This window comes from Cheilinus undulatus, linkage group 7, assembly GCF_018320785.1.
Source record: "Cheilinus undulatus linkage group 7, ASM1832078v1, whole genome shotgun sequence".
Taxonomy (NCBI): domain Eukaryota; kingdom Metazoa; phylum Chordata; class Actinopteri; order Labriformes; family Labridae; genus Cheilinus; species Cheilinus undulatus.
The window spans coordinates 2,408,621-2,434,393 of NC_054871.1; the positions used below are offsets into that span (position 1 = coordinate 2,408,621).

The 25,773-nt window shown below is 40.0% G+C and overlaps 1 protein-coding gene across 1 annotated transcript in view; it reads left to right on the forward strand.

Moving 5' to 3' along the window:
• The window catches only part of LOC121512184 (excitatory amino acid transporter 5-like), a 48,832-nt gene that overhangs the window by 488 nt on the left and 22,571 nt on the right, over positions 1-25,773 (forward strand). The window contains exons 2-6 of the mRNA XM_041791335.1: positions 1,015-1,085; positions 2,464-2,661; positions 2,723-3,010; positions 19,785-19,864; positions 24,968-25,183. Of these exons, the coding sequence (XP_041647269.1) occupies positions 1,015-1,085; positions 2,464-2,661; positions 2,723-3,010; positions 19,785-19,864; positions 24,968-25,183 (853 nt within the window). The remainder of the gene's footprint in view (positions 1-1,014; positions 1,086-2,463; positions 2,662-2,722; positions 3,011-19,784; positions 19,865-24,967; positions 25,184-25,773) is intronic.

Sequence of the window (25,773 nt, forward strand, 5' to 3'; positions counted from 1 at the left end):
TTGCCAAAAAATAGGATGTTATTGTGCCTTTGGGCAAGACCTGTGTCTTAGGTCTGATAGCTGAAACTGATAGCTGAAGTGCTTGTTTGTAAATCAGACCAAACCAGTATGCTGTATTGGTCGGGCGTGCAAGCGACAGAAAAGACACGAAACGCCTTTAAAATATTAGAAGTTATGAATTTAGACAGAAATAGTGGAAATTAGTTAGAAAGTGGCAAAAATATGTTTAAAAGTTACATAAACGGCTAAAAATGGGCAGTGAAACCGGTTAAAAGGTGCAGAGTGTTGCAAAATGGGTTGAAAGTTGCCTAATTAGGCTCAACAACGAGTGAAACATGGTTAAAAGTGGTAAAAATATGCAAAAATGATGAAAATGGGTTGCTAGTGGCAAAAATATTTTTAAAGCAGCAAAAATGGGCTGAACAAGTAGGAAAAAGCAGTTAAAAGTGGCAGAAATGCACTAAAAAGTAGGGAAAGGGTTTTAAATGGGCAACAAAGGGTTAACAATGGCTAAGATTGGTGGAAAGAGGCAGAAATGGGGTAAAGCTAGAAATAAAGGCAGAAAAAGTGATGGGCCGCTATTTTGAAGTGGAAAACAGGGAATAAAAAAGTAAGAAGAGGTTAAAACGTGGCAATAATTGGTAAATAGTGGCAAAAATGGGCAGAAAAAGTGGTTTTACTGGGTTAAGAAATGAGAAACAAATGAGTTATTTTGACATTAGATCCAGAAAAAGTTTAAGCTCTAAAATAAAGTAACTGTTAGCCAGGATGCTTGCATTAATGCTTCTGATCCTACATGCACTGATATCATCAATAAAGTAGAACTGGGGGGGCGGGGCCGTTCTCTGGGTTCTTTGGGGGCCAGCCAATCGTGGGCTTGCCTACCATCTGTCATCATGTTTATTGGTTAGCTTGCAGCCTTATTATCTTTGCTGAACTTGGACTCTCTTGCAGTCTCTGTTGTGTCTTTGCTGCTGTGACCGTCTGTGGAGTGTGTGTCTGTGTTTATTTTAGAGCCGTCTCTTCATGGTCTCAGTCTGATGTTAAAAAAGCTTTCACCAGAAATCCTGGCACAGATGAGGACGGTACAGAGGAGAAGAACAGCTCCACTAGAAGTGCAACACATTTGTGCAGAGACTTGATTGAAAAAGGCAAAGGTCCAAAAGTATGTTTCAGCACAAATGCTGCCAGTGTTTTTATTTCAGTTTAGAGCAGTGATCCTCAGTGTGTGGCTCTTTAATGTCTTTATTTTAAATATTATTCCCCCAGAAAAGCTTAAAAAAGGGGAAACTTTTTTGCCATTTTTCCACTTTTTGACCATTTAAGCTACCTTTTGCCATTAAATATCCATGTTTTCACATTTTTTGCCCATTTTTGCAACTTATTTTTGCAACTTCTTCCCAATTTTTGCCATCTTTATCCCATTTTTGCCCTTTTTTTAAACCGTTTTTGCCACTTTTCATCCATTTAAGCTACCTTTTGCCATTGAATTCCTCTTGTTTCCTTATTTCCCAAAATTTTGCTTAATCTTTTTGCCACATTTTTTCCAATTTTTGCCCTTTTTCACAATTTTTGACTACCTTTTGCCGTTACATACCACTTATTTCCTATTTTTGCCCATTTTGTCAATCTTGACTGCTTTTTGCCCATTTTAATTATTTTTCACTCATTTTTTTGCCAAGTTTTTGCCACTTTTGGACCATTTTTTTTGCCAGCTGCAACATAATTTTGGTCACTTCTAACCCATATTTGCTACTTTCTGACCATTTTTCCACTTTTTCTCCCCATTTTCGCCGCTTTTCACCTATTTTTTCTGCATGTTGACCATTTTTGCAACCTTTAACTTCTTATATTGCTACTTCAAGCCGTTTTTTCACTTTTCACCCATTTAAGCTACCTTTTACCATTAAAAACCCCTTTTTTCTTCTTTTTTTTGCCATTTTGTCACCTTTTTTGCCACTTTTTGCCCATTTAAGCTACCGTTTGCCATTACATACCACTTGTTTCTTATTTTTTTGCCATGTTTTTGCCACTTTTGTGCCATTTTTTGCCACCTGTAACTCATTTGTCACTTCTCACCCATTTTTACTTTCTGACCATTTTTCCACTTTTCTCCCCATTTTCACCCATTTTTGCTACTTTTTGACCATTTTTGTCTCTTTCAACTTATTTTTATTGCTACTTCAACCCATTTTTGCCACTTTTCACCATTAATATTGTGGCTCTTGCAAAGATATTTTCAACCGTTTAGCTCTATGGTTGAGCAGGGTTGAGTAACGCCGGTTTAGACAGAAAGCAGGGGTTTGTCTGATGATAAGAAACAATACTACCCTGTAGATCTGGTCCTGGTCTTCTGTTTTAGTCCAGTGGTGTAAAAATGAAACAGACATGGTTTTAGAGTCACGTCTAAGTTTGTCATCCTAGTACCCTGACACTCCTCTCCCTAATCTGCCGCTCCTCCAGCCTCTACCTGTTAAAAGTCTGCTTCCCACCTGTGGCCAAGGGGAGTCAAACAGAAACAATGGCTGGCCCTGGTCCAGGAACCAGCTCCAGCAGCAGGACCAGATGCCACAACAAAGGCGTGTCAGGCCTCAGTCCACCTCTTTAAGCCTCTTAGTGCCTGCAGGCGGCCTGAAGGCTGCAGTTGTCTCTGACCGGACCGTGATTTTAATCCTTTAGTGGAAAAGGTTCTTTGGCTTTCTCAGGTTTGTCACCCTGCCAGCACAAAGGCACAGAGAGGAGGTCGGACCGAAAACTTGGCATGGAGGAGCTTTTGTTACCGAGCGGCGAGGAGGAGGCGCGATCCGAGCAGAGCTCATATGCTCCGGGAGAAGCAGGGAGGACGATGGGGGACCGGCTGAAGACTTGTTTCGAGCTGACGAACGGGGAGCTGAAGAGGAATGTGAAGGATTTCTGTAAAAAGAACGGACTGCTGACACTGTCGGTCATCGCCGTGCTCACCGGATGCACGCTGGGCTTCATGCTGAGGGGGACCGAGCTGTCCACGCAGGTACGACTCACCTGTTACACATGGATGTTTTTCAATCAGCCCACGGCTTGATCCTGTCCCTTAAGTCCCTGATCACTTTCTCCTGCCAGGACTTAAGATTTCTGCTGCTCTGTGCAAACGCTCCTTTACCTTCACTCCTTTTTTAGAAAGTTATCTTCCTCATTATCAGTTTTTAAATTTACTGTCAGATAGTTTCTAAGCTTTGAGCTCCCAACCATTTACTCCTGCAGAACGAAGCTCCTTTCAGGCTTAGATAATTAGGACTAAAAGTCACGCCGTGATACTTTATAGCTGAATGCTAATGCACAAGAAATATCTGTCAATTTTTTCTTGAAGTTTAGTTTTTACACAACTAGAAATCTGAACTTTGAGATGATTCTCGTAAAAATCCAACCATTGGAAAGCTGTTTGTCAAAACAACAAAAGCAGAAGAAACCCAACATTAAGCACTTCTTCTTTTAGCTTTCAGAAGTTGCTCCTATACTATCTAAACCAGCGTTACTCAACTCTGCTCAAATAAAGAGCCAAAGTGTTGAAAAATACCTTCGCAAGAGCCACAAAAATGTCCACTACCAAGATTATAGCATGCAACAGCTATGAGATCAAAAAATGTGGTTTGAATGGGAGTCAATGGGACGTTTTTGTCCTTAATGACTCGAAAGGGTAGTAAATTTTAAATCTGATGCTACACAAAAACTAAAAATGCATCAAAGTCAATATTTAGGCTCATGTTTGACATATCCAGGACTGATTTACAAAAACACCCCCACCCCCCAACATTCATTATCTGGAAAATAATTACTGTTTAGTGCGGGGTTTTTAGAAAAAATATGACCATCCTGGAATCAAACAGGCATTTAAAGGGTTAAAATCCTCAAATGATTGGATGTTTGGTAGTTTTGAGCACAGCTGAAGTTGTTTGAAAGATTTATGCAACAAAATCAGTAAAAATATTGATTAGTTAAGTTTTTATAGTATTTGTTTTTTTTTTTTTTTAAGTGGACATTTTTGTCCTTAATGACTTTAAAGGGTAGTAAATTTGTTTCACAGTGTTCCCCTGACCTATTAGAGCAATTAAAAATTGAATTCCCAAATTTGCCAAGAAAGAAATTTTGTTACAAAAAATTGGACCATGTGCACAAACACAGCCAAAATGTTGAGCAGAGAAAAAGGAAAAATTTGCCCAAATAGACAAAAGTTTCCTTAGTGATGCCCGAGGGTTAAAAGTGTCAAAAATAGTCAAAAGTGGCAGAAATGGGTGAAAGGGTAAAGTATGTATAAAAAGTGGAAAAAGCATGGACTTTATTGGACTTTAACTGTTGATATACTTCCCACTGTAAAGGTGGATTAAAACATCAACATGACTTGTCTGGGCTCCTGATGACCCCAGAGTAGCGGCCCTCCCCTTCTGTGAGTTATTGATGATATCATTCATGTGTGTTGGATCAGTAGCATCAGTGCTAGCATCCTGGCTAACAGTCTTTCCATTTTGGAGCTGAAAAGAAAATCTAACTATTTTTTGTGTTCTGATGTTCAAACTAGTTATTTGTGCCACTTTTGACCTCTTTTCACTGTTTCTCAACCCAAATTTGCTGCTTTATCCCCTTTTTGTCTCTTTCAATCCAATTTTTGCCTCTTTAAGACACAATTGCCAGTTTTTAACTACTTTTCACCATTTTTTCTGCCAGTTTTGAACAATTATTAGCCAATTATGCCACTATAAACCATTTTGTCACTTTTAACCAATTTTTTCTACTTTCAACCAATTTTTGCAACTTTTTCACCACTGATTTCTGCCCATTATTGACTCTTTTAACCAATTTTAGCCCCTTCCACCTCATTTTTCCACTTTTAATAACCTCTATTCACCATTTTTACCAGCGTTCTTCTTTCTTAACCCAGATTTGCAGCGTTGTCCCTTTTTGCCACCGACAACCCATTTTGGCCACCTTTAACAAACTTTGCCTCACTTTTATCACTTTTCACCACTAATTTCTAACAATTTTTCATTTATAACCTCTTTCATCACTTTTACCTCCAATTTGTGCCGCTTTTACTGCGCTGTCCTTTTTTTGCAACATTTAAACCATTTTTCACCATTTATTCCCTACAATTTCCCATATTGATTCCTTTTTAACCTCTTTCACTAGTTTTACCTTCAGTTTTTGCTGATTTGTCTCTTTTTTGCCACTCTTAACTAATTTTTGCCGCTTTTTAACCACTTTTCCCCGTGTAGTTCTGCCAGTTTTTCCACTTATAACCTATCTTTTCCACTTTTCACCTGTTTTACCTCCAGTTTTTTCCACCATTAACCAATTTTAGTCTCTTTTCCTCATTTTTGCCAGCGTGCTGTAATCATTGAATTATTTTGCCCTTAAAGCTCCTTCTACTTTCTTGAATATGCATTATTGTACTATAGCATAAATACAGACAATTCATTTTTTTGTTACTTTGATAAGAGTGGTTATTATTGAGGTTAAATATAAAATATGTTCACAGATTTATTTTACAGTGGACCATGATTTTCCTGACCTCTTTGGCCCCCATTTAGCGGGGCCTCTGAATGCTCTCCCCTTACAGGCAGCCATGCAAACAGCCAACAGCATTTTTTAACCAGCCGCTCGGTTTTAACAAGCAGGACTACTTAATGAGGTATAACATCAAATCAAGGCTTATATTGAAGTTAAAGGCTGTGAAATAAATGGTGCATTAATGGTCCAAACTGTGGCTCATTGTTTCATCATTTGTCCCGTACTCAAATGTGCAGTCGTTCGCTGTACTTCCTACAGGTGCTGTAAATTTAGAGGCATGTTCCTGCATTATGACTGCCATCCCCAGACTTTTAAAGATCTGGCACTCTGAAGATGAACAGGCCCCTGAAAACAAAAGCTTAATGAACTGTGAGTTTATACCCCCAGTTCGACATCATTTCAGTGACTATCACAGGCTTATTTGGTGCTACAGATCTTTTTGAGTTTTGGGTGCAGCTGTGACTCTCACTCTAACCTGACACAGCTCATAAGTTCCTGCAATTGCCTGGTCATGGATGCTGATTTTTCCACCCTGTAAGTCTAAAATCTGAAGTCCAGGGTTAGACACCTATGGAGACAATCAGTCCTCACCAGTTGTAAAAATGCAGCTTGGGACCCAAGGCCCCTAGAGCAGGGGTTGTCAAGGGCCAGGTTTTTCCTTGATGGATGCTTTGGGGGCTGGACTTTCAAGTAAACTTCTTTAAGAGACATTTTGGTCTAGTTAACCTATTTTTTAACATTTTATTCTATTTCAAATGTATGCCATTTTTACCTCTGAAAGTAAGATGAGTCGCTGTACCATAGCCAGCCACAAGGGGGCGGTTGAGATATTTTAGCTGAATGCATCTGGGCTGTTACATTCTACATTGCTGAGTTTTGTGTCAAGAAACAACAATGAACTCAAAATCTGCATTTATCATGCATCATATTTGCTAATAATGGGTGACAGATGGGTTTCTATCAAAATAAATCAAACATCTAACCAATCTGGACAGTTATCAATCTCATTTTTTTTTATAGCTGTAGGGAATTAACAAAACCTGCCTTATGTGCATCAACCAGTTTTTCCTCTGCACAGTTCTGAATTTAATAATGTTCAGGGGCTGGATGGGAAGATGTGGGAGGCCTGATGTGGCCCTTGGGCCGCCAGTTGATGATCACTGCCCTAGAGGAACATGGACATCAGGTCAGGTCAGGCCTCTTAGTGGCCCAGCTGACCCCTGCATGAGACAACCCTCAATGTCTAGACCAGTCCACAGGGTCCTGTGCACCCAGTATCCAGTGAGCTGGGTCAAGCCTAGGAAATGAGAAGCTCAGCTGCTTCCTGTAACCATCAGCTGACCCCTCCTATCCCTGCTCTCCTGAGCACGTCTGCATTAGACACACGATCTACAGGGTGATTTTTGAGAATGGAGAAGGAGAAAATGTGGACAAGGCCACATTATTTAGTGTGTGACTGGCTGCTCCTACATCAGTGACCCATGAGCATGTGTTTAAACCCATAAGGACCCACCTTAACACAGGTGTTTTACTCTTATGCACCTATTGGTTGCACTTTGAGGTTTGTTCTAAATGTAAAGTGCATTATAAATAAAATGTATTTTTATTATTATTACATGACCTTTACACGTCCTGTAAGAGACCTTGCATAGCTTTTTTCTTAAATTATACTAATAAAGTCCCTGACTCAAACACACTGAACATTCTGATGGGGCCGTGTGATTGGTGGAATAATTTAAAATGAAATAGGTGTAGAAAAAAGTGTCATAACTTGTGAAAGCAACAGTGAAAAGGGTCCAAAAAAGGAAACAATGGGATTAAAATGGCAAAAAAATATTATAGAAATGCAAATAGAGGAAACCATGTGAAGAAAATAGTGAAAAGTAGTTAAAAGTGACAGAAATGTGTGGAAATGGACCAGATTTTAGATTTTACATGTTACTGTTACTTTTAATTTTACTGTATAAAGTTCTATTTTTATTAATCTATAAGTGTGATGTATTCTTGTTTTATGTTTTGCTTTTAAACTGTGAAGCACTTTGGTCAACCGTGGTTGTTTAAATGTGATATATAAATAAAGCTGAAATGGATTGAATTGAAAATGGGTTGAAGAGGCAAAAACAAGTTAAAATAGCGTGATACTTGTAAAAACAGGTCAAAAACAGGCAAAAAGTAGTTGAAGTGGGGAAAATGGCTTACAGTAAAATGCAGTTGCAGAATCTTTTTTTTTAAATAGGCAAAAATGAGGAAAGTGGCAAAAATGGGTTACAGAAATTTAAAACGTGTGCCAAAATGGTTGAAAAATGGTGAAAAGCTGTTGAAAAGTGGCAAAAAAGGGTATAAAGTGAATAAAAAGTTGCAAAAATGGCTAGATGAAGTAGGAAAATTGGGTTCAAAAGTGAATTAAAAGTGGAAAAAATGAAATAGGAGTAGAAAAACGTGTCATAACTTGTGAAAGCAGTGGTGAAAAGGGTCCAAAAGAGGCAACAATTGGATTAAAATAGCAAAAAAATTATTATTGAAATGCAACAAGAGGAAACAATGTGAAGAAAATAATGAAAAGTGATTAAAAGTGACGGAAATGTGTGGAAATGGACCAAAATGGGTTCGAAGAGGCAAAAACAGGTTAAAATAGCCAGATAAACTTATAAAAACAGGTCAAAAACCGGCAAAAAGTAGTTTAAAGAGGGGAAAATGGCTTAAAGTAAAATGCAGTTGCAGTTTTTTTTTTTTAAATATGCAAAAACGGGGTGAAGTGGCAAAAATGTGTGCCAAAATGAGTAGAAAATGGTGAAAAGGTGTTGAAAAATGGCAAAAAGGGTATAAAGTGGAAAAAAAGTTGCAAAAATGGCTAGATGAAGTAGGAAAACGGGGTTCAAAAGTGAATTAAAAGTGGAAAAAATGGGCAAAGAGTGGGAAAAAGTGGCATTAATGAACAGAAACAGTGGTGAAAAGGGGTTAAAAAGCCCTTCCCCCATCCAGCACACACGCATTGATATCATCGATAAACCATGACTGTGGAGGGCCCATTCACCGGGTTTTTGTGATGAAAAAAGCCCCTAAAATGATTTTTGCTGTAAATCAAGACTGGAATATAAATTTATTTTCCTATAATAGATGATGATAAATTAACCACAAAAGCCCAACGTGACATATAAGTAACATTTCCTATCCTTGACATTAGAGATGGGTGTATTTTTTAAAGTCAGGATGTGTTGTACATGCTCTACTGGGTCTGTGTGATGCTCTGCTATAACTTTGCTATGAGGAGAGATTAGTGTGGGCTCTGATGGATGAAAGACTTTATCTTTATTTTTTAGAGTGCTGCTCAATAAGATTTTATTATACCAAGAGAAAAAACTCATTGAGATTAAAAATCTCTTTTTCAAGAGTGTCTTGGTGAAGATAGTTAAATGACAAGGGTACAGACGAACAGTGAGCAGCCATACAAATGAAATGTTGAAAGCAGTGAAAACGTAACAGGCTGTGGGGTAGCGTTAGGAACATCACGCTGCTGGTTGTTCACCTGTGTGAGAAATGCAGACACAAGATCTCCATGCTGCACACGCTGCCGTATTTCTGCTTCTATTTCTCTGAAACCTGCACAGATTTATTGGCAGTAAATGGATGCTGCTGTGACAGATTTTCATCGATCCATGAGTGTGTTGGTGTGTGACAGACACACCTGAGGAGTAGTGGAGGTGTGTGTGAGACAGCAGCATCTAGGTTCAGTTTTTAACTCCCTCATCCCTCTATCAGACATGTGGGCAGAGATGGTTGAATCTTTAAAGAGCTTTTCTGATGACTTTCATGATTGGCTATTCCATGCTTGAACCTGCTCGACTGTCAGCCCCCCCCCCCCCCCCCAGAACAACAGGATTTCTGCTTGTGAATATTGAACAGCTCTGATTGTCCTAAAATCAGTCTGATTATGCTGAAGTCTCTCTTGGTCTGTGGTGGTCGTAGCTCTGAAGAGAGCCCCGCGTCCTTTACTTCAATGCAAGCTCCTCCATACCAGCTGCTGCTGTCTCTATAAGCTCTGCTAACTCATTTTATCAGCCAATTAGAGAGTTTGCTTCAGGGCTGCTAATAATAAATGAAACCTGACTCACAGTTCAGGCCACTGGCCGCTTACTCCGGATTTTATTCTCCACATTTAGCCGAGACGGTCTCAGGATGGTGTCCTGTGAGGATCAACATTAACCTCTACTCATACACAGATAGAAATCCTAACACATTTATGTTCAGGCCGAGTCCTGACTCATTCAGGCTTTCTCTTCGATTACATAATCCACAGACACTCTCACTTTTCTTCTTTTAGCATCATTTTAACAATTCTTCAAGTTAATTCACAGCTAAACTGTCCCTACTTTATTTTCCAGCATATTCAATTATTCAGATATTAAGTCCTGTTTGTTTTTAGTCCAAATATCCTCTCAGTGCTACAAAATGAGATACAAGTCCCTCTGGGTTTGTTGTTCTCAGCTCTGTGTCCACACTGACATTATTTTATGTCACTGGTGCCCTTTTTACACGACGTTTTCAAGTGAAAACACAAAAGTTTTGTAGCGTTTTGGCTGTCCATTTACACGGCAACAGCATTTTGGTGCCTTGTAGCACCACATTATGTAATAACACCCCATTATGTAATACCCTAACCATAGGACTTAATGTGGGCTCCAAGGTATGCCCTACCCTACTACCTTGCCCTAACCCTAACCGCTTAGTGGCTTACAAAATGCTGCGTTATTACATAATGAATTGAAAATCTATTACATTATTACATAATATGGCGTTATTACATAATATGACGCTACATGCCTGAAAACGGAACTTTTTGGAAACAGGCTCCAGAGTGGAAGTTTTTTAAAACGCCTCCGTCTCCGTCTCTGTGTAAACAGGGATACTGGCAATTTCTGAAAACGGACATGCGCACTGCGGCTGCGTTAAATATCCATGCACGAGTAGGCTTATAACGCATACGCAGATGGGAAGCCCAAAGCAAAGATGGCCGACACCAGTGTACTGGTCGTGCTCCTCACTCTTTTGAATTTAACTGTACTTCTCCACAAAGTGTTGATTTATTTCACCATCACTTGGATCAGTGGAGACGTATTTCGTGCCTGCACCAGATTCTGATTCGACCTATATCAAGGGCGTATGGGTCGTGTCAGAATCTGGTGCAGGCACGAAAATCACACCGCCATCTACTGGCCTGGCATGTATACTACATCGTTTTTGGTGTTTCCTGCATTCTTGTGTAAACGGAGATCGTTTTGAAAACGTTGCCGTCTGAATGTGGAACTTTTTGGAAAGAAAACGGAAAACGAAGCAAAATGTTGTGTAAGCGAGGCCTAAGTGGCTCACACATGTTACAGACACATGTGAACCCCTTCCTCTCTAACTGTTAGTCTTGCCTTTGCATGGGGGAAGGTAAGCCCCACCCCCTCGGGGATGCCATTTCTAGGGTCATCACAAGAGAAAGACTGAGGGAGAAACAACTTAAAGATCCATACCTCCTCTTTAAACTGGTCCCACAGTCTTTTAGATGTCTGATGTCTCAGACACTACAGGTCTCTGTACACTGACTCTGTTACTGACACTGATCACGAGGTCTAAACAGAGTTTACAGTTTGGTTTTCCCTCAAGCATCCATGATGATAACCTGACACCACAGACTGACTGTTTCACATCTCCATGTGATGGGATTTATTACACATCCGTCTGGGAAAAGCAGAACCTTTCAAAATAAAACTCTGGGATACTCCGTCTCTTACTTTCATTAGAGGCCAATCAGAGCATCAGAGCAATGTAGTGGGCGTGAACCGCTTGCTGAGGAGAATATCAGACACTGGAAGCATGACAGGCAGCTGTTATTTCTGTTCACTGTCAGTGGAGCCTGCTGGTAAATCAAACTCTTGTTGAAGCAGGGGAAATCTTCCAGCGTGGATCTTTGCTCTGCTTTAATAAAGAAATGTCCAGCTCTGATCAAACTGCCAGGATAGCTGCATCCACGCTAATCTCTTCACCAGCCAACATTGTTTACAGGCTTGGAGTCAGTTCAGCTAAACCCCGCCTACCTCTTTCTCCTTAAATGACACTGATTGGTCCTGAACTAGTGAATCAGACAATCTGGGCGAGTTTCCTCGATGATGATGAACTCAAATGTTAAAATTAGTGAACAAACAATTTAGTGTTTGTGCAGTTAAGGGCGTGCTTTCTCACTCGCTCCCTTTTTGTTAAGATATGTCTGAAGATCATTCATTTTAATGTAACCCTGCAGTGCAGATGAATTTGCCAGACTCCATCTCTGTCATCAAGCAAGTCTGCCTTGAAAAGCTCAAACCCACAACATTTGTGTCGGACTGAACCCTGTTCAGGCCAATCAGCATCATTTAAAGAGAACGAGGCGGTAGCAGTGGGCGGGGTTTAGTTATGCTAGCTGTCTGCACTAGCTGCCTCCAGTACGGGGATTAGCTCAGATGTAGCCACAGCGGTAGTTTTGTCAGGACTTGACCACATTCTGTTATTGAAACTAAGAAAGAGCCACACTGAAAGCTTTTTATGATTGGTCTCTCTTCTCCCGGACTGCTTTGGCGTGGGTTTGCGATCTTTACGGGGCTCTACCAGTTTATCTAGTGGTTGCTGCTGTGGTAGCTGCAGGAAATTGGCCGTTTAATCAGAATTGGAGCACATTTTCTTTTAAAACAAGTATTAAAAGACACACCAAAAGCTTGTCTTGTCAGAGAAGATGTTATTGCACATCTCCCAGCTGGCCTTAGCACTGAGAGGCTCCGCCCTTCACAACTATGGCAGCGGTAGCCCGTCAGCTCAGTAGAAGCACATGCGTACAACCTTGCTTTGTCTTGTCGCTCTGGTTGGCCCCTCATTGATGTGACTGACAGGAGGTTCCTGCAAAAGTCCCGCCCTTCCCAAATGCTCCCTATGGGAGCTTTCCCAGATGAATGTGAGAGATATGAAACAGTCTAACTGCCAAAGGTCTTGCACAGCTTAGGTGGTAAAGAACAGCTTCTCTGCAGTTTGTATTCATTGCAGAGGAAGATGCTCCAATATATGGCATCTTGGACTTCTATTTTTGTCGCTTTTATAGCAAACAGGACTCCATATAGTTTGATTTTTAATTGAATTGTATCAAAATGTATAATTCTTGCATCAAGACTTCCTTTTGTTATTTCTTTGATGTGTCACCAATCTGCTAAAATACACTGGGGTATGTTTTTTGGTCCACATCACCCAGTCTGAAGTCAGCGGCCCAATCAGAGGACAAGGACAGGTCAGCTGACAGCTGATGACAGTGATGAGAAAGAGCAGAGACTCAGAAATATGCTGGCAGTGATTTTTAACCTGAAATCAAGGATGTAAACAACGTTGTTTACTAAGTGAATTAAAGTAGTGGGGAGTAATCCAGGCGGTTTGTAGTTTCCCTCCAGGCCATCCTCTCACTGTTGGTGTTTGCCTCTAAATCGACCAGTAATTCTGTGCAGGTCGTAGGAACACGGCGTTCTGCTAGAAAACAGCGTCAGTGAGAATTACCATCCCAGAGGGAGCCTGCAGCCAGTCCAAATCCACCGCCATTAATCCCTCCATTCAATTAATGGCCGTCGGCCTCTTAGGGACTCTCTCGCTCCGAGCCGATTGTGTCTGCCGTGCTCGCCGTGAGCCCAGTCCACATTAAATGATAAAACACAGAGAGTAAATAAAACCTCCGAGTTATTCTGGGAACTATTAAGAACAGAGAAAGTCAACTGATTTCAGTGTGGGCGCTTTTAGACCGCTCCAGAATTAGCCTCCGAGGGATTTAGGTGTCCAGACAGGGATACTATTACCAGAGAATACCTGAAGTTTGACCAAAGATGATCCAACAGCTTAAGAAACTGCACTAATCAGCATGATTGGATTAATTAATTGGGTCGTTTTTAAAGCAAAAGTATCCCTGAAATGAGCTTTCATCAGCCTCAGTATCATTTCAGATGAACTCTTCTAGAGAGGTAAATTCTGAATACCAACCTTTATGTAACTCCAAACACATTTATTATCAGCAAATATGACCTTAAAGGGATATTTCAGAATTTTTAAAGTTGGCGATAGTAGTGGCATTATCCTCCAGTGACTTCAGACAGCCCTCAAACAGGACATGCTCGGAGTAGCAAGGCTACACAGTGTAACCCAAGGGTGTCAAACTTAGTCACAGCAGGGGCTGGATTCTGGATTCAGGTCTAACCTGAGGGCCTAACAGGGTCAACATTAAACCATAACTGTCAACCTCATTTTCACCAGTATTAAAATATCAAAAAACAGCACTGATGATAAATCATTTTGAAATTCAAAAAAGTAAAATTGATAAGTTTAAAGGCTCAAATCTGACATAAAAATTCCAACTTATTTGTTCATAAGATCAGAACACTATATTAAAATAGAAAAAACATGTTTTTAAAGAGCAAATATATGAGTTTAAAAATCAAAATATGACTTAAAATTTTAAATTGTGAGTCTGATAGTTCAAAATATGGGATTAAAAAGCCAAAATTAGGAGTTGAAAATGTTAAAATATGGGCTAGAATTCAAATTGATGACTTAAAAAGTTAAAAAATATGACTTAAATTCAAAATTGGGAGTGCAAAATGTCAAAATATGATATAAAAAGTACAAATTATTCATTCAAAATATGAGAAAAAAATAAAATCATGTGTTTAAAAGTCAAATATGGGATTAAAAAGCCAAAATAAGGAGTTGAAAAGTCAAATTTGACTTAAAATTTTAAATTGGGAATCTAAAAGATAAAAATGTGACATATAAAGTCCAAATTCTGAGTTAAAAGGTCAAAGCATGAAATGAAAAGTCAAAATCATAAATTTGGGTTGTAATCTTGAGAAGCAAAATTGAAAATGTAAAATAAAACACATATTAATTTCTTTCCCACATTTTGAGTTTTTATGAAATCTCTCTACTTTTTCAGATTTTTATGGCTAAACAAGGATTTTTTAAATAATCAAGTTGAAGTTTACATGTTCATACTGGAGGAAATCTGCAGACCTCATACTGGTGGGCCAGTTAGAATACAAATATGGTATGAACTTGCGGGCCGGATATAATCATTCCACGGGCCGGATTTGGCCCCCGGCCTTGAGTTTGACACCCCTGGTGTAGCAGATGGATACAGCTTCACCACATAATTTAGAAAGTTCAGGGTATAAAGGGGGCAAAGGACAATGTTGAATCGGCTCTATGCTACATCAGAAGTTTTTTGAGTGTTATTTTTCCCAGAATGCCTCTGTGTTTGGCACTATTTTACAATGCAAGCTTCGGCTATCAGCTGCGTGTTCTTCCGCCTCAGTGTATCTGAACAGCTGTGCCTAAAGCAGAGGCTTCTGGGTGACGAAGAAAACACTCCAAAAATGTTCAAAGTAGCTCACAATTAAGCCAACACTGTTTATTGGCCAATTTTAACCTAAAACTCACAGAATTACCCAGTGAAACTGTACCCACCTGTGTAGCCTAACCTCTCCAAACCTGTCCTGTTTGAAGGTCCAGCGCTCACTGTTATCACTCACTCTCACAGACATGGGGAAACGATAGGGCTAGGAAGGTGTCGACTTTACTGCACAAAGCAACAAAAGGCGACTATGTTAGTTCCTGAATAGGTGTTAAACCTGGAGCCCATGACTGAATCTAAAGGTCCTTTTGTATTTTAAATTGTGATGTCCAGACCGTCTGGAAACAAAGCCCTGTGCTGGTGTGGGTTCCTCCTGGACAGAGGGGTGCCAAGCATGCCTTTGGGGGGCGTTTCCTCAAGCATAAATGTTCTAGCCTCTCCAGGTCCTGGGTCTTTTGCTGCATACTGACTGCTCATGTGTGCGCTGATTGAACTTTCTTGCAAGAAATAAAAACTTTATCTGCTGGCAGAAGTCCATATTTCATTTATTCACCAGCAGTAGAGAAAAATTTCAACAACAGTATCACTGGTTTAAATTCTTACGATTTAAAGACAAAACCGGTCACTGAGAAAATGAGGAATAAATGTAATCTTTATGAGCTACTGTAGATCATTCATGAGGAATTCTTCTACTGTCTTTATGAATGAGGTAACAGTGTGCGTGTCTCTGAGGTGTCATGTCTTAAAGCCGAGGCTGGAGGGTCGTGCCAGGGAGGATTAATACTCTCGACCTTTACAGTGCTAAAGACGGCGAGCTGAAAGAGAAATTTACTGTTTAAACTTTAATAAACGTCTTTAATCTTCATCACAGATGCACACGTGTACAGCAGGTTCTAGTTAATGAATATTAGAATAAATCAATCCTTCCAGAGTGATGAAACCCCATCATAAACTCTTATTTAACCGTGAGGTAAAAATAGCTCAGCTCGTCTGTGATCGCTGTTTCCTAGAAGAATTGATCCTGGCTGTCCTCCAGGACTTTCTTCATCCGTCTGAAGATAGAGCGGAGTGAACACGGAGGTCAGAAACTCAGAAATGGAGTTTGGCTCCGCTTCAGACGAGGAGCTCTTCTCTCATTCAGGGTTTCCTCCATTTAAAGGTCAGAGTCTGCGGTCAGCAGACCAACGCCGCAAACACCAAAACAAAACTCAAGGGTTTCTGGCTGTGCCGCAGAAGATGCTGCAAAAATAAAAATCCCAAAAAGTTCAAATATGAACTTTTCTAACTTTATTTTTTCAGTTCTCTTTAGAGTTTCATCAGGTTCCTTTATCGCTCTAAACAGTTCTTCTAGTCATCGTCTTGACTCTTTTTTAACTTCTTCACCACTTTGACCCTGCATGACATTAACCCCTTAATCCTGAGGATGATACAGATAATCAGAGTACGGTCGGTCACCTCTCTGTGAGCTACGCCAACAAAACACACATCGCATCACTTCCTGTTTGACCTTCAATCGGAAAGACAACAAAAAACAAATCTGAGTGAGCCTCACAGTAAAAACTTTTACTGACATTCAATTAAAAAATCATTATCTCTCATTTAACCATAAGGCAAGGTTTGTTTTGGCTTCTGGTCTTCATCCCACTCTTGAGGGTCTTCATCCCTCTGGAAGGACCTGATGAAGTTCACAAGCTGAAAGGCATGTCTGACAGAGCTGGTCTCTAAACAAGTGTTTCTGGAACTTTCTGTTTCCTTCTAGACTAGTGTTACTCAACCCTGCTCAAACAAAGAGCCAAATCGTTGAAAAATACCTTCGCGAGAGCCACAATCTAAGAGGTGAGAAGTGGCAAAAGGGTTACAGTGGCAATAAAATGGGTGAAGGGTGGAAAAAAAGGCATAAAATGGCAAAAAAAAGTTTAAAAAGTGGCAAAAATTAGTGAAAAATTACCAATATATGCAAAAAACAGCAAAAAGGTGGGAAAAATGGATAAACATGAGAAAAAAAGTGGCATTTACTGGCAAAAGGCGAAAAAGTGGCAAAAAGTAGCCAAAAAGGGGGTGAACTTGCATTCAGCAAAAAGCAGAAAAAAAGCAGCCAAAACGGGGTAAAAGTGCCAAAAGTTGGCGGAAATGGCAAAAATGGGTTTAAAGTGGCATTAAACAAGTTAAAGGTGTCAAAAATGGGTGAAAGGAGCACAACAGTCATAAAATGGCAAAAGTTGGGTGAAAAGAGCCAAAAATGGGGAGGAGCAACAAAAAAATGAGTTGACTCAAATTGGTAAAAAGCAGCAAAAAATGTGTGGAAAATGGGCAGAAATGAGAAAAAAGTGGCACTTAATGGCAAAAGGCAGCTTAAATGGGCGAAAAGTGGGAAAAAATAGCAAAAAAGGAGGAAAAGATTGCAAAAAGCAGGATAAAAAATATTGATATTTTACCATTTCAGGGAAAATATTAGCTCATTTGAATCTCATGGCAGCAACACATCTCAAAAAAGTAGAGACAGGGCAACAAAAAGGCTGGAAAAGTAAAAGGTACTGATGAAAAAAATCAGCTGGAGGAGAATTTTACAGCTAATGAGGTTAATAATCAGCAGATCAGTGACATGACTGGTATAAAAGGAACATTTTAGAGAGGCTGAGTCCCTCAGAAGTAAAGATGAGCAGAGGTTCACCAATCTGAGAAAAACTGTCCAAAAGAAATTCAGAAAAATGTTCTTTAAAGTAAAATAGTGAAGATGTTGAATCTCCCTCCATCTACAGTCCATAATATCATCAACAGATTCAGAGAATCTGGAGAAATCTCTGAGAGCAAGGGACAAGGCTGAAGGGGCCCTCAGGGGCCACTTCATTAAAAACAGGCATGATTCTGTACTGAAATCACTGCATGGGCTCAGGAACATTCCAGAAATCATCGTCTGTCAACACAGTTGGCCGTGCCATCCACCAATGACAGTTAAAGCTGGATCATGGAGAGAAGAAGCCATATGTGAACAGGATCCAGAAACAGCGCCGTCTTCTCTGGACCAAAGCTCATTTAACATGGACTGAGGAAACATGGAAAACTGTTCTGTGGTCAGAGGAAACCACAGACACCGTGTCCTGTGGACTAAAAAGGAGAGGGAGCATCCAGCTTGTTCTCCTGGCTCAGGTCTAAAGCCTGCATCTCTGATGGTATGGGGTTGCATTAGTGCCTATGGCGTGGGCAGCTCTAACATCTGGAAAGGAACTATCAATGCTGAACAGCAGAGAGAGCTTTTAGAGCAACATATGCTCCCATCCAGACAACGTCTCTGTCAGGGAAGTGCTGCGACCATGCTAAACCACATACCACATCCATCACAACAGCATGGCTTCACTGGAGGAGAGTCCGGGTCCTGACCTGGTCTGCCTGCAGTCCAGACCTTTCTGAACATTCACAGAATTATATAAAAAGAAAAACACAGAAAGTGCACATAAAAGGTGAACAAGTCCTGTATATTACTGCACATCAGTGTCAAAGGAGAGGATAAACTGGTAGAGATTATGAGATGATAGTGTTTTATGAGGTCGGAGAGAAATTCTCCAGTCTCTGTTTTTGTGATCACCTGAAGTCTGGCTGCAGAAGGACAGAGGAAACGACGGTCTCTCACTGCAAATAAAGAGGTGTTTGGAGCCCAAAGAGCACCTTTCACTGTTCAGAAGAGTCATCTCTAAAAGAGAAGAAATTCTGTCCCTACCAGTGAGGCTGGACGGACATCAGCCATGGAAACAAAGATCAGGATTTACTGTCCCAGATCTGCCAAACTGTACTGCACCAAACCGCTAGGGCAGTGTTACTCAACTCTGCTCAAATAAAGAGCCACATTGTTGAAAAACACCTTTGCAAGAGTCACAATCTGAGCTGTGAAAAGTGGCAAAAATGGGTTAAAGTGGCAACAAAAACTAGGTTAAAGGTGGGAAAAATAGTCAAATGTGGCAGAAATGGGTGACAGGAGGCAAAGTAGGCATGAAAAGTGGAAAAAGTAAGGCAAAAAATGTGTGAAAAGTGACTAAAATGGTAAAAAGCAACAAGAAGTTGGAAATAATGTGGGGAAAGTGGCCTTTAATGGCAATCAGTAGGATAAAAGAGGCATAACTGGTGAAAAATGTCAAAAATGTAGATAAAAGAGGCAAAAATAGGCAAAAAGAAGTGGTAAAAGTGAGCTTTAAGCAGAAAAAAAATGATTTAGAGTGGCAAAAATGGGTATAAGAGGGAAAAAAATATGGAGAAAAATTAGGAAAAAGGGCAGAAAGTGGCAGAAATTTGTGGGAAGTGACAAAAAAGAGTTACAGTTGGAAAAAATGGTCAAAAAGCAGCAAAAGGTGGGAAAAATTGGGGAAAAAGTGGCCTTTAATGGCAAACGCTCGCTTAAATGTGGCAAAAAGCAGGATAAAAGAGGCAAAATGGTGAAAAGGGGTATAAGCGGGATTTAATGAGCAAAAAAAGTGGCAAAAAATGAGCTTAAAGTTGTAAAAATGGCTTTAAAGTGGCAACAAAAGGAAAAAGGGTCAAAAATTGCAAATAAGGGCGATGGAAATATACAGACAAAAATAAAGGTTGACAATTAAAGCCAACTGTGTAAGTGTGGGAAACAAACTGATTAATGTGACTTGGTCCAAGTTTCCCTTTTTAAGGTTTTCTGGTGGAATAATGTTTCAAATGAAGACATAAAGGAGCCACATGTGGCTCCAGAACCACATGTTGAGTAACACTGCTCTGGGTGTTAACAGACCACACTGCCAGGGCCGTAACATTAAAATCAGTGTTTACATTGAAGCACCATTTTTGTTTTTATTTATTAAGTTAATGTGTCTTTTTCTTTCCCCCATAGGCAAAAATCTACTTCTCTTTTCCTGGAGAGCTGCTGATGAGGATGCTGAAGATGCTCATCCTTCCTCTCATCACATCCAGGTACATTCCTGTTTTTAACCCAGTAGACAGCAGGAGGTGAAGAAAGATGCCAGGACATCCTCCAAAGACAAACTGGGCTGGGCTATAGCATCTTTATGGTCCCTGAGGGGTGGTTTGGTTAGTAACAGAGGTGCATGCTGGGAGTAAGCATCATAAAAAACTACACACAGACTAAAATAGTGCTGGGTAGTGACCGCTCTACATTTAATATCCTCCGTTCTCTTTAGTAGCTTGTTGGTATCATCACTGTTTCATGAACTCAGGTCCACTCTACTTTTCGCTCTTCTTGGTCATGTGACTTTCCTCTCCTCAAACTTCATGTGGCCTTCAGATTAGCTCAAGAACAGTGGTAGAGAGCTTCATGGAATGGGTTTCCATGGTAACAGCTGCATCCAAGCCATACATCACCAAGTGTAATGCAAAGTGTCGGATGCAGTGGTGTAAACCACTGGACTCTAGAGTAGTGGAGACGCCTTCTCTGGAGTGACCAATATTGCTTCTCCATCTGGCAATCTGATGGACCAGTCTGGGTTTGGAGGTTGCCAGGAGAACGGTTCTTGTCTGACTGCATTGTGCCAAATGTAAAGTTTGGTGGAGGGGGGATTATGGTGTGGGGTTGTTTTTCAGGAGCTGAGCTTGAAAAAGGGGCAAAAACTGAATAAACGTGTCAAAAACTGGTTTAAAAAGGGGGAAAAACAGGATAAAAATTTCAAAAACTGGTTTAAATAGGGACAAAACAGGATTAAAGTGACAAAAACTGGTTTAAAAAGGGACAAAAGCAGGATAAAAGTGACAAAAGCTGGTTTAAATAGGGGCAAAACAGGATGAAAGTGTCAAAAACTGGTTTAAAAAGCGACAAAAACAGGATTAAAGTGACAAAAAATTGCAAATAAGGACAATGTTTTTCAGGAGCTGGGCTTGGCCCCTTAGTTCCAGTCAAAGGAACTCTGAATGCTTCAGCAGACCAAGAGATTTTGGACAATTCCATGCTCCCAACTTTGTGGGAACAGTTTGGGGATGGCCCCTTCCTGTTCCAACATGACTGTGCACCAGTGCACAAAGCAAGGTCCATAAAGACATGGATGAGAGAGTTTGGTGTGGATGAACTTGACTGGCCTGCACAGAGTCCTGACCTCAACCCCACAGAACACCTTTGGGATGAATTAGAGTGGAGACTGAGAGCCAGGCCTTCTGGTCCAACATCAGTGTGTGACCTCACAAATGCGCTTGTGGAAGAATGGTCAAAAATTCCCATAAACACACTCCTAAACCTTGTGGAAAGCCTTCCCAGAAGAGTTGAAGCTGTTATAGCTGCAAAGGGTGGACCCACGTCATATTAAACCCTATGGATTAAGAATGGGATGTCACTTAAGTTCATATGTGAGTCAAGGCAGGTGAGCCAATACTTTTGGCAATATAGTGTATGATTTACAAACAGAGTGAGGGCATCAAAGATGAGGTTAGATGTTCTCAACTGGTGGGTCAGGACCCAAAGGTGGGTCACATAGCTGTTGTCGGTGGGTCACTAAGGTTTGCCTTTGAAACAAATGGTGTCTAAATCTCCATGAAGTACAGTGGCTCTCAGAGAACATGCATTTATTTTATTTTCTCTCTGTTTGGCCATAAAGATTATATTTTGGTCATTCTCTAAAGCAGTGGTTCTCAACCTTTTCAACCTGTGACCCCCGAAATAAAGCTGCCACAGACCGGGGACCCCACTGTACCTGAAGGTGGCTGAACACAGACATGAAGCTTCTAGAATAGTCATGTGGAGACACGGCCGTCCATAAGGGGGATAAAGTGGCGAGCTGTGATATCTATACTTTATATTTAACCTGACAAATAACCACAAATATTGTTTTTAATCATTTGTGTAGGAAATAGCCTTCTTAAAAATGTAAATCCCTTTGGATAAAAAAATAATTCAAATGGGTTAAAAATTGCAAAAATGGATTAATAATGACAAAAATGGTGGAAAAGGAGGTGAAATTGGATTTTAAAAGTAGAAGACATGGGTGAGAAGTGGCACAATAAGATTAAAATTGCAAAGCAAAAATGGGCATAAATAGCAGAAAAAGGGAGTTAAAAAGTAGCTGAAAAGGTTTCAAACGGGCAAAAACGGGTGGAAATCTGGTGAAAAAGGGTGAAAAATTGATGTCAACTGGCCAAAAAGTGTTAACTGAGAAAGTAAAAAGGGCAGATATTGGCAGAAATTGGTTAAACTGGCAAAATGGGAATATGAGATAGTGAAATGTGGTTAAAATGGGAAAAATGTGTGTAAAAAGTGGTAAAATTATGTTACAAGTGTCAATAATGGGTCAACAGAGGCAACATTAGGCTTAACCCCTGTGCCCTCCTCAAATTTACTACCCTCTGGACACCTTCAAGGCAAAAATGTACAAAAAACTGCCATTAGATCAGCATAGGTCAATATTTTTTCTACTTTTTTTCATAAATCTCTTTAACAACTTCAGACTTGCTTAAATCTACCAAACATTCAATAATTCTCAGAATTTTAAGCCTTTTAAACTCACACAAAAACTCTCCATGATATAACGGGCAAAAATACAAGAATTTGGTGCATGGTCCTACAATGAGTAAATGGTTGAATCTGGTGGAATACGGTAAAAATGTCAAATTTTACTAGATTTCTTCACATTGGAATAATGACGTTAAAGAATGCATGATTTTATACTGCAACGACAGCGAAATTAAAAAACCTGGTTTTAATGGAAGTCAGTGGGGGCATTTCTGCCTCAAAGATGTCAAGAGGGGATTTCTGACATTACGTAAAAAATATTAATGCAATCAAATCATTTTTGTTGCTGATCTTTGACCCATCCAAGACTCTCATCAGCACCAAAGCCCCATCTTTCTGCTATTAATTTTATGGAAAATAATCCACTTTTGTGGTTTTTCGTAGTGAAAAATAAATTGACAAACTGGCATTTAAAGGGTTAAAATCTTGAAAATTATTGAATGTTTGATAGTTTTAAGCAACTCTGAAGTTGTTAAAGAGATTTATGAAAAAAAAGTGTAAAAAATATTGATGTATGCTGATTTAATAGCAGTTTTTTTTTACGTGTACATTTTTGCCTTGAAGGTGTCCAGAGGGTACAAAATTCACTGAGAGAGTCTGAACAACATTTAAGAGTAAACATGTTGGATTTCAAAAATTTAACTAGAAAGAAAAGTTCCTGTAAAAACTCACACCACAAGCTGTAAAATTTACAAAATTATTATAATTATAATTAACAAAATTATTATAATTAAGAAAAAAAAAAGTTGAAAGAAATGGACAAAAATGCCCGAGGAGGGCACAAGGGTTAAGTGTCAAGAAGTGGTAAAAACAGGAAGACAAAGGTAGTGAAAAGGGTTTAAAATTGGCAAAAATACTTGTTAACTGGCAAAATTGTGTTAAAATTGGTGGGAAAAAATGATGAAATTGGGTTAAAAGTTGGCTAAATTTGTGTAAAGTTGCAACAGTGTAATTAAAAAAATGTTCACAGTTTTTTGTAGGGAATCTGGAGACCCCCTCTGTGTCTCATGTCGACCCCACAGTGGGTCCCCACCCCAAGGTTGAGGACCACTGCTCCAAAGATCCTGACTTATCTGTCTTGCTATCTTGGGAAAACAGAACTAGATTCCCCATTATTAAAAGCTAATTTGTTGAGCCTTCTATAAAACTATTTACCTGACTGGCAGATTATTAAAATGTAAAATTTGGATTATTCTATTATTTTTGTCACTTTTAAATTTTCCACTGTTTTGCATTTAAACCTGATGTTGCATTTTGGATTGATGTACTCTCCTTGACAGATGTGCTTTTATTTGGAAGAAAAAAAGTAAATTTGGTAGTTAACCAGAACAAAATGAACTTATGTACTAAAATGAAACACGGGAAGGGTAAAAAGGTAAAAGTTTGATAACAGAGGGTTTGGATGTCTTCTGACGTGTCCTCTGGGCTGTCTTAGAGTTTTTAAAGTGAAATGAGACTTTAAGGAGCAGAGGTGGACGTATTTTACATCACCGCTGCTGCAGGAGGATGCAGACTAGGAGATTAAAAACAAATTCACTAATGACAGGCCTTATCTAATTAAGATTAATGCAATATTATTGCAGCAGTTAGCTGAAAGAAAGTTGGCGTTCCTTGCCTCTGGAGCCTCAGGGCGTGGGGTTTGCACCCGTATGCCCTTGAATGCATCACACATAGGCACTTACAACTGAAGCTACTGATGCTACAGCCGTCAGACCTGCTGCAGGAAAAGTCACTGGGACTTTTGTCCCTGGACCTGGAGGAAATCCCTGCACAGCAGATGCAGGCTGACTGTTGCTGGTGGTGCTGAAGAGTCAACCCCTGGTTCTCAGCTGTTTAGGCTGACCTGGGGGCAGTTTGTCTGAGTCAGACTTCTCTTCACAAACCTTCAGTCAGCTGAGAAGATACACGCAGAGATGAAGCACGGGCCCTGAAATGAACATGTTGTCACAGGAAACAGTAGAATAATGTCTGCGTGCGTTATGTAATGATGAAGTAGGCCTGCTTTAGCCTGCCTTTTCTTCAAACAGGTTTTGTTCCATCTTACGTCCAGACTGTGGCATTATTTATCTAAATTGGTTTTGATTGGTTGAATATTTTTGATGTCTCATGTAGGAGGCGGTGTGAGTCCTGAGGCTACAGCAGCTGAGACACGATGAAATTCTACTGGCAATCACACAAATCCACAAAGCAAAATGTATATCATTTATTTACAATAGTGTTACAAAACAACCAAAAATAAAATTAGGGCATGCTCTGTCTTTCCATTTATGAGAAAAAATTCAAAAGAACATACAGTACATAGAGGTGTTTATAACTTAGCTTTTCCCACACTTCCTGAAATGTGTTCTTCTGAAATTTGAAAGATTATTCAACATAAATTTCATAAGTTACATACCAGTGCCCTTTAGACTGAGTTTGAAAGGAACCCTGTAGCTATCTGGGATGCCTGTTGAAAAGCCTGACTGAACTGTGTGCTCTGGCAGAGTGATTTTTTGTTTGGGGGGTGTAATTGTGCTGTCTCGTGTGTCTGTGGGTAACCCCACTGACTCTGTGTTTGTCTTCAGTTTAATGTCAGGTCTGTCGTCCATGGAGTCTAAGGCATGCTGTCGGATGGGCGTCCTCACCGTCACCTACTACCTGTGGACCACCTTCATCGCCGTGGTGGTGGGCATCGTGCTCGTCATCATCATCAAACCTGGCGTGGGGACGGAGATGGACAGTAACCGTCTGGGAGGGGGGCCGGTCATGACGTCGGCCGACGCCCTGCTGGACCTCATCAGGTGAGCTGTGGAATGAGACGGATGTGACGAAGGTTTAGAAACATGCTGTAACATATCTGACACTAACAAAGGCACAACTAGATCTTTAGTCTAGGCCAGTGATACTCAACCCTGCTCCACTGAAGAGCCAAAAAGCCACAATCTAAGTGGTGAAAAGTGGCAAAAACTGCTTGAAGTAGCAATAACAACAAGTCAAAGGTGGCAAAAATGGACAAAAAGCAACAAAAATGGGTGAAAATAGGGAGGAAAATTGGACAAAGGGTCAGAAACTAGCAAAAAGAGACGTGACAAAAAAAAGAGTTACAGGTGGCAAAAAATGGTCCAAAAGTGGCAAAAACATGGCAAAAAAAAAGAGTGAAAAGTGACTAAAATGGGCAAGAAACTGTCAAAAATGGCAAAATGGGCAAAAAATAGGAAACAAGTGGTATTTAGTGGCAACAGGCAGCTTAAATTGGCACAACGTGGCAAAAAATGGTGAAAAGGGGCTGAAATGGGCAAAAACAAGAAAAAAGTGCTATTTAATAAGTAAAGGTATCTTAAATGGATGAAAATGGGGAGAAAAATGGTTAAAAGGGCAAAAATGGGATAAA